The 12,259-nt window shown below is 54.9% G+C and overlaps 1 protein-coding gene and 1 long non-coding RNA gene across 44 annotated transcripts in view; both read left to right on the forward strand.

Annotated features, from left to right (window-relative positions):
* The first annotated feature begins 1,698 nt into the window (after positions 1–1,698).
* On the forward strand, positions 1,699–2,825 carry LOC102164647 (uncharacterized). Its single transcript, XR_002345796.2, has 2 exons — positions 1,699–1,904; positions 2,557–2,825. It is a non-coding gene; the product is annotated as an uncharacterized LOC102164647 (long non-coding RNA).
* Positions 2,826–4,569: 1,744 nt separating this feature from the next.
* CFAP100 (cilia and flagella associated protein 100) overlaps positions 4,570–12,259 on the forward strand; it is a 40,191-nt gene continuing 32,501 nt past the window's right edge. For 38 of the 43 annotated variants that reach the window (XR_014810437.1, XR_014810436.1, XR_014810441.1 and 35 more), the window contains exons 1-2: positions 4,570–4,612; positions 5,724–5,834. Coding sequence is in view for 26 of the 43 variants with exons in the window: in XM_021098946.2 (XP_020954605.1) it covers positions 5,744–5,834 (91 nt within the window). In the remaining 17 variants the exon portion in view is untranslated. Of the gene's footprint in view, positions 4,752–4,970; positions 5,314–5,723; positions 5,835–12,259 lie in introns of those variants that run through there. The other 5 variants (XM_084968572.1, XM_084968574.1, XM_084968589.1 and 2 more) reach the window with 3 other exon arrangements.

Consider the following 12,259-nt stretch of genomic DNA (forward strand, 5'->3'; position numbering starts at 1 on the left):
GGGGGTGTGGGTGTTGGCATCTGAGCAAAGGGACTGCAAAGGCGTTGGTGTCCCCTCCCATCTCCCTGCGGCCGCCTACAGGGTACCTGGGGTCCTCGGTGGGACGCAGTGCGGGAGGTGGCCGCGTCCCTGTCGGCAGGGACAAGGGCTCGCCCAGCGCCAAGGTCGCCGTTTGCGCTGTCCCACCTGACGTGGGCTCTCGGCGCGTCCCGACGACTTGTTTACCAGCCTGCGTCACCCGGGAACCTTTCACCGCTGCCTGGGACAAAAGGTTCTTTTCTCCTAAGTCCCCTTGGGCAGAAAGGACCTTCACCCGGCGGTGCTCAAATCGGCGCAGGGCGACCCCTCGTGGTGGATTTCGACAGTGCACCACCCCGGTCGGCGCCCCTACCTTGCCCACCGGTACTCTGCCCGCACCTACATTCCACCCACCAGACTCGCGCCAACCATGCTCCCCTCCAAGCAGATCTGATCTTGCTTCGCCTTCTTTGTGCTCCCTGGGGAGTGATGAGAGACCCCCCGTCCTGGCTGGAACAGCATTCCAACCCTCTGTGACCTGGTGGGCACCTGCCTATCTTTCCTGGCCCCCCTGTCACACACTCTGCACTCCAGCCACATGGGGTGACTCCTGCCACCGGGCTCAGGCTCACAGTTCTCCCTGATCCTCCCGTTCCCTTCCATGGCCCTACCTGGACCCCACGCACCCTTTAACCCCGTCCCAGGATGCCACCCCTGATGATTCATGTCAACTGAATCTTACTCTGGACTCTGAGACTTTCCTTACAGCTCACCTAACAGTTTCTCTTATATTTTAGCCAAATGTGGATGCCAAGTCACCCCGTTTTCTCCCCACACACCCGTCAAATTATCTGTCCATCTGAGTGAAACCGAGAGCATTAACAACTGGAACCCAGCCAGAACCCACATCGGGACTTGAACCCACATGCCGGGACTTGAACCCAGCTGAAAGCCAGACTGGGACCTGAAATCACGATGCTTAAATTCGAATCACTCACCCGGTGTCTGGACTTACTGATGGCCAGGTTTTTTTTTTTTTGGGCCTCAGCGCAGAAGGAATTCAGTGAGAGCTCGCGATAGGCAAGACATAGATTTACTTAGACTAGATGCTTGTGAGGGCAGGCAAGGAAGTTCTGCCCCGAGGATTAGGTGGGCAACAGTTTTATAATCCAAGGGGAGCGGGTGTGGGAAAAGACCTTTTTTTCTCTTTCTTCAAGTGGTAGCTCCTCCTTGGTATCCGGCAAGAGAACATTTGACCCTATAAGATCCAACTAGGACTGGCATGGTGCTTATTGAGATCAGCAGAAAGGTGGTTCTCGAACTCCTGCCCTTGGTCTGAACCTGAGTGCAGGCCTCCCCCCCATTCCCCATGCAGTGGCCTGAGGCATCTCTCGTGCTTCCACTAGTCTAGCAAACCTGCCTCGTTCTGATGGCCCCTCCTGAGCAATTATTAACTTACAGTGGTCTCCAAGAGTTCCCTAGGTTTCCCTCTCTATCTGTGGTCCCTTATTGGGATTTCTACAACTCCCTGTGTAAGTCTCCTACTCCCTCCCTATGATGAGCTTCAGGATGCAGAGACATGAAAAGCGTGCCCAGCCATAGCATTGCAAATGGACAACTGTGCTGGGGTGGGGAGCAGCCCTGAGAGGGAGGGGGATGATGCTTCCATTTAATTTCCAGGCATGGCAGCTTCCCTGAACTGGCAGGTGGAAGTAGTGCGGAACAGAGCAGAAATGAGGCCAAGGGCCATGTGTTGGAGGTGAAGTGGGAGCAGCGCTCATGGTCTGTGCCGCCCACATGCAGCCCCAGCCACCATGGGGTAGACGCTCTCCACATCCCCAAACCTCAGAGCCTGAAGGAAATCAAGATGCAAGAGGCCAGGGCGGGTAAGTCATCTGACAGCTGCAGTGTCTGTCTGGTCCCGAATGGGTGTTCCCAAGAAGCCACACGTGTCTATGTGGGCTGCAAGGCTTTTCCACACTGCTTCCACTGCAAGCCGCCAGACATCCAAGGGCCAGTGCATGTCCAGCGTGCGGTTCACATCTGTATACTGCATGAGCTGCACCATGCCTGGGAGAGTGTTCTAAATCAGCTTAACTTACATGGGCCCAGATGTCAAGCCCACCAGAGGCCAACAAGCACAGGTGGGGCTGGGGACAGACATGGCCTGGCTGGACCGACCCAGGATCCAAGGAAGCAGGGCTAGGAAGGGTGGACCCGGAGGACACAGGGCTGTGACAGCTCAGAGCAGCACAGTGACCTCCCAGGAGGTCATCCCTGATCATGGTGAAACTGAGCAGGTCCCAGGACAGACCCCTGTGTCCCCCACCTGCCTTTTGTCTGTAGAAAAACTTTAGCCAAAGAATGAATTGAATTAGAGAAGTGAGAAAATGCAGAAAGGAAAACAGTCAAGCAAGACAAAATAATAATAGTCTAGCAATTAAACGAAGTCAAGGACCTTTAGTTCCTCCTTAAGGGCAATCAATAATATTCTGAGGCATATTCTTTGAGCTGTTTTGCATGGAAAACCCCCACCAGGTGGAAAAAGTGAACTGGATGCTGCCCACAAGCATGTAGACCCCAGACGTATTGGACCCAGAAGGTGGATGTTGTTGACTCCCAGTTACCTCACCACCCACCAATCAGAAGAAGTCCATGAGCTGGTAGAAGACCTCTCCTCAGCATGTAGCCCCTTCCTCTTTCCCCTATTTAATCTCCAGGCAAAATCTGGGGAGTGGGGAGTTGGTTTTTGGTTCACCTTCTCCCCAGGATTGCTGGCTCTCTCAATAAATCTGTCTTTCCTTTTACCCAACACCTGTTGGTGTGGCATTCCCGAGTGGCACGTAGCTGAACCTGAGTTTGGTAACAGCAGCAGTTTGATGGCAGAATAAAGACATTCCCTCAAAAAGGGGAGAGTAGAAGCACAGGCACAAAGGCGGCTTGGCAGGAGTGACCTGAGACCTGGCATCATGGAAACACACCAGCTCCAGTTCTCCTGGGCACCACCTGCACCTCTGACACTCTCCTGGGCTGGGGGCCCCTGTCTTTGGAGTCCCCACCTATCACTGAAGAAGCTCTCCCCACCCCGCTTGCCGCCAGGGTGGAGGTGGGACCCTGAGACACAGAGTGTGGACAGGTGACCCAGGTGTTGCGGGTCAGAGTCACATCAGGTGTGCCTCCCCCATGACATGCCTGCTGCAGCTTTGGGCTTGCTGGCCACACCATCTCCCAGCCTGGCTCCCACCCTGTGCAGCAGGGGTAAGTGCCCTGGCCTTTTTCCCTAATTGGCTATTGTTGATTTCTGTTTCTGATCCCAGTAACTCTGGCTGCTACCCCGTCTTCTCCTTTTTGGTTTGTCTCTTTTCCAGATTTCTGAAGTCCCATTAAGAACTCGTGTGGTGTTTGAGAGAAATCCTCTCAGAACTGTGCTCTCCCTCCTCAGTCACCCTCATCAAAGCCTGTTGTGGCTGCTGGCCCCTAACCCTATGCCCAGCAACGTGCTCTGATAGCTCGGAAGGACGCCAGGCTGCCAAGATAGGTGGTGGCTGGGTCATTAGAATGGCAAGCTGCCTGAGTGGGGGGACCGTCTGTCCAGGGTATCTGATTCCAGCTGCTGATACCCTCCACGTGTATACACATACACACACACACACACACACACACACACACACACACCACATGTGTGGCTTAACAGATTGGAAGCCCCCACACTGTAGTTACTGCCCGTGAGGTCCTGGCACTCCGAGGGTGATTCAGGGAGGGTGATTCCGCTCCCCTGGCAGAACTGGGCTCCCTGCCCTGATTTTGCCCCCAGCTCAATCTATAAATTTCCCAGATATGTGAGCAGGGCTGGGTGACTATGGTCAAATTCAAGGACGGGCCTCCTGCTGTGTGGTGTGAAACAGGGCCCTGAGCCAGAGAGGCGAGGAAGGCAGCCCCTGGTGCCCATGGCCACAACAGCTGGTGAACCTGGGCAATCAAACGGGGGTCCCGCCCTCTGTTTATAAACTTAGACAAAAACTCTGCCTTTATTATATGTCTCTGGCACCCTAAGGGGCAGTGGTTCTTCAACCTGAGCTAGCATAGCAATCACCAGGCGATCTCGTCACAGCCCAGATCCCCGGATCTGCCTGCCCCCAGAGTTTCTGCTTCGGGGTCCAGCAGAGCATTGTTTTTTCTAACGAGTTCCCAGCATTTGAGATGCTGTGGCCCGATACCACACTTTAAGAGGCACACTTTAAGAAAGTGAGGTCCACTCCACGGGAATGATCAGGTCTGTCTCTGTACTACGTGCATCCTGGTGCACAGTGAAAGAATCAGCCAGAAAATGAAGGAAAAAGAGCCGGAGGGGCGTAAAATGATGACAGAGTAAGGAAACCCAGGAACCGGGGAGCCGGCTGCTTCCAAGCGGTCACGCGCTGCCCTCCTGCGGCCAGGGAGCTGCCGGCCCTCCGCGACTTTTGTGATGTCACAACCCCGCCCGCCAGGAGAACGGTTGCCTTGACGACGTAAACTGACCGCCTGGGCGCGCGCGTGCGCAGAGTCGGGTTCAGCGGCTCTGAGACTTCTGAGCGAGCGCAGGCGTGCGGGGCCGGTGAGGGCGCGCCAGACCTGGATGCGGGGGCGCGCAGGGTCGGGGCGGGGTGTGTGCAGGGGTGGGCAGGCTAGGCGGCGGGCGCGCGGAGTCGGGATGGGGTGTGTGCGGGGTAGTGGGGGCTGCAAGTGAGACGGGGGTATGCTTGGTCGGGGTCCGTTGTGTGCTGGCGGGGCGGGGCGGGCAGTCGTGCGGGGTAGGGGCGGGGTTTGTGCGGTGGGGCGGCAGTCGGGGCGAGGTGGGGGAGGCGGGCAGGAGAGGTAGGGGGAGGTGGGGGGGAGGCGGGGCGGGGGGGAGGCTGTAGGGGTAGGGGCAGACACCTAGAGCGCCCCTCCAAGCCTTGGTTGCAGGGGCCCTCCTTACTCGCAGTGTACCAGCTGTATCACATACTCAGCCAGCTAGCCATCCCTCCCTAGCTCCAGGCCCGTGCACCCTTGCCATACAGCAGATGGCCAAGGTGGGGTTGTTGGGAGGCCTGGTAGTGCTAGCCCGCGCCAACGGGTGTAAGTAGGCTTTGGAGTCGAGGAATCTTGGGGTGGAGTCCAGCCTTGGCCCTTTCCGGGTGTGTGACTTTGAACAGCCTGCTGAATCTCTGCTTAGGTTTCTCTTCTGCAAAAAGAAAACTCACTTGTTCAGTAAACAGTTAAGAAGCTCCAAGCTCTTACCGGAGGCTTGATGAGCACTGGGCTGCAAATCAATGGGTAGCTGCCTGTTTTCATGGAGTTTACATTCTAGGGGGAAGATAGGCAAGAAATTGCTTTTTTAAGTGATAAATCAAACATTGGTAATTGCAGAGAAGAAAAGAAAATGAGGTCACATGGGAGTGGATGGAGTGTTGAGAGGATACTTCCTGGAAGGAGTGAGGCTTGAGTTCAGATCTGGGTGCGGGAGAGGACAGAGCTGGGGCAGACCAGGGCTGGCAGGCCCTGGGAACAGAGATGAGGCACAGCTGCTGGAATGGGGCCCAGGAGGGGAGAGAGGATGGGGGGTGGGAGCAAGGAGCTGCAGGTGCTGGGCACCTGGTGAGCCCTCAGTAAATGCTAGCTGTTCTCAGTCACTGCCGGGCAGGGGACTGGGGACTGCTTGGCTCAAGCAGTGTGTTTCTCCCCAGGTTGGAATCTCCTTTAGCCAATGTCAAGTTTCTCAGTGAGAGCTTCCTCCTTTGCCCGGATGTCCAAGATCCTGCTTCCTACCCTGTCCAAGGACCTGTCTTTGCATAACAGTAAGTGCTGGGCTGGGGTCTCTCAGCGTCACAGGCAGCCTTGGGCACCTGTGGCAGTGAGGTCTAGATGTTATCAAGGCGCACAGTGATTCTAAATCAGCCATGAAGCAGGAATCTCAGACTTCCCTGGTTCTGCAGAAACTCCTTGTTTTATTTCCTAGAGCTGCTGTAACGAAGTTCCGCCCCAGGCTGGGGCCTTAAACAACAGGTTTATTGTTTCATAGTTCTGGGGGCTGGAAGTCCACAATCAAGGTGCCAGGGGCAGGGCTGGATCCTTTGGGAGGCCACGAGGGGGACTCTGTTCCATGCTTTCCCCCAGTGTCTGGGGGTTTGTGGGTGATTTTTGTTGTCTGGCTTGCAGAAGCATTAGCTTCGTCTCTGCCTTCACCTTCACTTGGTGTTCGATCTCCCCTTCTTGTTGGGGACAGCAGTCATGTTGGAGTGGGCACCCACACTGCCCCAGGATGACCTCAGGCTTAGTTTCATCGGCAAACACCCAGACAGGGTCACATTCTGGAAGGGAGTTAGGATTTCAGATCTTCAAAAGCTTTCATTTTGGGGGATACAATTCACCCAGTAACAGGTGTTGAGGAAGGTGCCGCCGTGGAGGTGCCCCTCCCGCTTTCCTGCAGCCAGGGCTACAGACTGAGCCGAGAAGGTGCCAGCTGGCCACGGCCCTTGTGTGAGGTAGGTGCACATGGCCAGGTGCCCCTTGGGTGGCACACGCTGGGCTGCTTGGGCTGAGGGACAACACCGTGCCCTCCATGTACACACACCTCACGCCTTCCGCCTCTCATTTCGTTTGTTTTTGACTAGATGAAGTACTTCTGTGGTTCAAAACTCAGGTGTGTTCATAGCCGTCCTGGTGAAAAGCCCTACTTGTCCCCCAACAGTCAGTGTCCCTGATGGGAGGTGCCTGGCGTGTCCTTCTCTCCTTCCAAGCGTGACACTCACCATGCTCATACCCTGCACACATATGAGCAAATGCACTGGGAGACAGCGTGTCCTTTTCTCACACAAGCGGCCACACAGCCAAACCACTCCCTGGGACTTGTTTGCCTGTGAACCAGATGCTGTGGAAACCTCCTTAGCAGGACATTGTGTTCCCTTATACCTTGAGTGTGCTGACTTAAAAAAAAGATGCACAAAAAAAAAAAAAGAAAAAAAAAATGGAGTTCCCGTCGTGGTGCAGTGGTTAACGAATCCGACTAGGAACCATGAGGTTGCGGGTTCGGTCCCTGCCCTTGCTCAGTGGGTTAACGATCCGGCGTTGCCGTGAGCTGTGGTGTAGGTTGCAGACGCGGCTCGGATCACGCGTTGCTGTGGCTTTGGTGTAGGCCGGTGGCTACAGCTCCGATTGGACCCCTAGCCTGGGAACCTCCATATGCCGCGGGAGCGGCCCAAGAAATAGCAAAAAGACAAAAAAAAAAAAAAAAAAAAAGATGCACAACCTAAAAGTTGAGGGTTATGTTTTATTTGGGGGCAAAATGAGGACCTAAGCCCGGGAGGCAGCAGCTCGAGTAACCTGAGAAAACTGCTCTGGGGAGGTGAGGGAGGGTTTAGGATAGATAGGAGTTTTTGCGACAAAGGGCAGGTAGGAGGAACAAAAGATTACCGCTAATAACAGAAATCCAGATCTCTTAAGTTAAGGAATTTCGCACTTCTCTATGGGAGGATGCACAGGGCTGGACTCACTAAAATTAATTGTTCCTTTGATGTTATGTGGGGCCAGCATCCAGTGCTCTCACAGCCTGAGTTTCCTCAGGGCTCCCTGTTAGGAGTGGCTGCAGTCTGATGGCCGCGAGATGGCAGGTGTCCTTGGTTTCCTTCCTGAGTTCCCTCAGGGTTCACTGGCTCAGCCTTGGAGGTGGCTGCACTTGCTGATGACTGTGACATTGTTTTTTTGTTTGTTTGTTTGTTTTTAAATTAGCCCTGCAGCGGTATTTCAGATAGCCCTGAAATCCTGCCCCAAAGAGGCAGGGGACATAATATCAGTGTATGTGATAAAGGTGAGGGGGAGGTGTGTGCAGCCCTGCACACATATTGCAAAGTTTTTTGCTGATCTCATGAAGGTGGCCACTAGTCACTAGGAGCAGGCATCACCATGAAGGATTTTAGTGTTTTTCTAGATATGAAGAGATGCAAGAAGTGGGCTCGTAAAATCTTCTCCTGAAAACATCTATCTGAAGACCTGTTCTTCCGGTTTTCTCAGCACACCCAATGCCTCACTCCTAGTGTCTACTTTGAGCTCCGCTCAGGGGTGCTGTGGGTTGGCAGCTGCAGTGGCTCATGAGTCAACCCAGGTAGAGGCAGATGGCAAGTGCCAAACTCCAGTTCACAAGTGCTTCCAGCAGAATAGCGACCCCCATGTGAATGGGGCATAATTCTTTAACCAGTCCTCTGTTAATGGGCATTTCGCTTGTCTCAAAATGTGGGCTACTGTCAACAGCTGTCCTGCTGTTACACTGTGTGCGCTGCCTCTCTCTCACTAGCTCTGCCCCAGAGTAAACTGAAAAATGAAGAAAGGCTGAAAGAGAGAGAGAGAAAGATAGCTTTGAAATGTTTACAGATTAGCACATTAACTCTAAATGCATATGTATGAAACAATGTACCATAACTGTGCTATCACAAGACACTTGAGAGCTTTATAGACTCTGCTGATTGACCCTATGGTATCTGGGGTTGGTTAGGTGGGGAGTGCCCTGTGACTCTGGAGGGAGTATGATTGGACTCCTGGAGGTGATGAGCAAACAGGAGGCCTCCATGAACTGGGTGGCCTGATCTGGGTTGAGGGTCTATGCGTTTGGGAGGGAACCAGGCCAGGTGGGCACAGCCAAGCTTACAGACCCAGGGCATCTGCAGGCCAGGTGGGGCAGGGGTGCCAGGCGGGGCAGGTGAGAGAAGTCACCTGGGTGGCGGCACATCAACCAGGGGCTCAGGCCAAGTAGACTGCTGAGCCCAGCATCCTGGGTTCAGCCACCGGAGCTGGGGATACAGGGGTCCAGGAAGACGGAGCCCCTGCCGTGAGGGGCTTGGGGGTGCCAAGCTCTGAGTCTGGGCCTATGCAGATGGGGCATCTGGACCCCAGCCCAGGCTGAGGGCAGGGGCCCTGGAGTCAGAGACACCTGGTTGTGTGAGTCATCTCCATGGGCCTCTGCTGCCTCATCTGTGGAATGGGAACACCCTCTCTTCCCTGGGGCTTGCTTGATGCCGGCTCACGAGGTGCTCTCTAAACAGTAGGCCCTGGTGCTGGTGTCTGTGCTGTTACAATCATCAAGCCCACCACCCCGCCTCCAGGGCCTGGGCTGCCCTCCTAGTGTGCGGAGCCCGAGCTGGAGGAGGTGCTGGGAGACCGGATGAAGGGTGGCCTGGGGTCCAGGCAAAGACTTAGTGGGGGTTGAATGTCAGAGGAACGGGTTCTGGGTTTGTTCCTCGTTCACCTCCTTATCCAGTGCCACCTGTGCGTGGACATGGGTTCGAGGCACTGAGGATTTGGGCTGAGTAAAACTGATGGTGTTGGCCCTCCTGGGGCTCAGGCTGTGGCGTGGAAGGCAGACGTTGGAGAGAGGAACATTCAGTGTTTACGACAGTTGGGGGGTGGTCCCGGAGGAAGTGACGTTCCATCTGAGGGATGAAAGAGGGAAGCATGTTCCAGGCAGTGGGAAGGCCCAGCAATGAGGTGGCAGCGAGCTTGAGTGTTGGAGGAAGAGACAGAGGGCCAGTGTGCAGGGCCTTGTGGGTGTGGGAAGATTTGAGCAGGAGGTGGCCCAGTGTCTGGTTTTCATGATGGTATAGCTGGGGTGCTGGTCCCTTCCACTTGGGCAGGGGATTGTTGGGCCATAGCTCCTTCCAGACCCAGGGTGACAGAGGGCATCTATGGGAACCTTGCCCAGGCAGAGGAGCCAGCAATGCCAGGGTGGACCCCCAGGCCCCCAGTCAGGGCTGTTGGGGGCAGGGCCACAGGAGCCCAGGGCAGAGCCAGATCCCGGACCCCCAGCCTGCAGCAGTCCCTCCATCTCTGGGGCTCCTGGTGTCCAGGCCAGAACCCACCTGGGCCTCAGGGGGCTGGGGGAGTGTTCACTGAGTGGCTGGATGTAATTCCCAGGAGGCCAGGCTGTGGGGACAGGGGCAAGGGGTGGGAAAGGTCATCCCTGTGGAAGGAATCTCCCTGCCAGGCACGGATCTGAGTGGCATGCGTGCTCTCCTCATGTCCTCATGGCCTGTGTGGGGAGCAAGAAAGGTGTGGGGTCAGAGACCTGTTAACACACTCCCCCGCTGATGCCCACTGTGGGGCTGGAGGCAGTCCTTTGATTTGGTGGCTTTTAGGAACCACAGTTTTAAGTGACCCAGCCTTCATCCGGGAAGCTGCAAAATGGGGCTGTCCCGGTCCAGGCTGGTGGCCAGCTGCGAGCACCCTTGCTCTGCATTGGGCGTTGTGCCAGGCTGGGGTACAGAAGTCAGGGACACAGAGGCAGAGCCTGCTCTCAGCGTCTGGGGAGACAGTGACCACAGCTCTGCCCTTCGTCCTCTTCACTTTCCTGTGGCTCATGCTGCCTGCCAGTGCTCCCTGGACAGTCCCCTGCCCAGAATGCTCTCCCCCGGCTTCCCCTGGGGTTGTGTTCCTCCGTCACTTTCTTTAGGAGTTCATTGTGTGTCCCCTCAGGGATCCCCCCCCACTTCCCAATCCAGTGTGATCATGCTGCAGCCTCACCTCCCCCTCGCTCCTCCTGGCTCCCCACCTCCCCTGCCTCACCAGTCCGTATGTACCTTGTTTCTCCCCACTCCCCCCAGACTGTAAGCTCCATGAGGACAGGGCATGTCTGTCTACCTCTTACGCTGCTGTCTCCGCAGAGCCTGGCTAGGGAAAAAGTCCTCAATAAACTCCTGTTAGGCTGAAAGCTTTCCCCAAAGATCAGGAGCCAGATGAGGATGTCTGCTTCCACTGTGGTTTTCAGCACGGCTGAAGTTCAGCTGGAGCATATGCATGAGGGAAGGAGGTAAAAGGCATTCAGGTTGGGAAGGCTTGTCTTGTTCACAGATGACATGATCCCATGTGGAGCTAGGAATCTAGCAGCGTTGCCGGTACAAGATCAACACTCGGAAATTAGCCATGCCCGTATTCACCAGCAGTAACCATCCAACATGGATTTAAGGGAGCAAATTCCTTTCGTGGCATTGAAGAAATAAAACATCTAGGTGGTGGGGGTGGGGGTGGGGGGTGGCCCCGCCATAGGGGGTGTCTAGGTAGGAAGACCTGGGAGAAACTCTCCACCAGAATCACTGCTGAGTGGGCGGGAGCTATCAGAACCTCAAACATGGACACGGCAGGTTCCAGGGGAGAACCTAAGAGGCTGGGAATTTCCACTGGATTTTGGCATTTTGTGGAGTGGCTCTCAGTTGCCGGCTTCCAGTCTCCACTTGGGCACCAGTGGAGAAGGTGGCCTGAGTTCCCAGTGTGGCTTGCTGGGGCTGGGGTGGACAAAAAGGTCTTGTCCTCCCAAATCAGGGCTGTGTGTTGGTTGCCAGGGGGCCACACAGAGGCTGGTCATTATTTCACCCGCTCAGGCTGGGGCTGTTTCCCGCCACATCTGTTGTCTGCAATGGGATTCAGAGACAGGACCTGCCCTCCCCTGCCTTGGAAGGCAGGCACCTAAGGAAATCTTTGACAGGAGGTTAATATATATAAATATATTTTTTGCTTTTTTTTAGGGCCTCACCTGTGGCATATGGAGGTCATATGGAGGTTCCCAGGCTAGCGGGCAAATCGGAGCTGAAGCCCCCGGCCTACGCCACAGCCATAATAACGCCAGATCCGAGCTGTGTCTGTGACCTACACCACAGCTCACGGCAGTGCCACATCCTTAACCCACTGAGCGAGGCCAGGGATTGAACCTGCGTCCTCATGGTTGCTAGTCAGATTCGTTTCTGCTGTGCCAGGACAGGGGCTCCGACAAGAGGTTAATATTGAGAATACACAGAGAGCTCCTAAAACTCAACAAGTAAAAACAAACAACCCAACTAAAACATGGGCAAAGGACCTAAGAGACATTTCTCTAAAGAAGATATACAGATGGCCGCAAAGCACGTGACAAGCAGCTATGTACCATTTGTCACCAGGAGAACAGATCCAAACCACAAGACATCACTTCATACCCACTAGGATGCCTATAATTAAAAAAAAAAAAAAAAAAGTAACCAGTAGGCTGGCAGCTGTAGCTCTGTTTTGACCTCTAGCCTGGGTACCTCCACATGCCTCTGGTGTGGGCTTAAAAAAATAAGAAAAAAAATGGGCGAGAGAGTGTTCGACAGTGCTAAGCATCATACAGAAAATGGATATGGTGATGGGGTGCATATTTAGGCCCAGTGTCCAGGAAGGCTTCCTGGAGGGGGAGGCATTTGAGCAGAGATGGGAGGAATGGGGGTGA

Source organism: Sus scrofa, chromosome 7, assembly GCF_054392235.1.
Source record: "Sus scrofa isolate SSC_HxYL_T2T_F1_AM1 chromosome 7, Sscrofa_HxYL_maternal_Yorkshire_Landrace_v2.0, whole genome shotgun sequence".
Lineage (NCBI taxonomy): Eukaryota > Metazoa > Chordata > Mammalia > Artiodactyla > Suidae > Sus > Sus scrofa.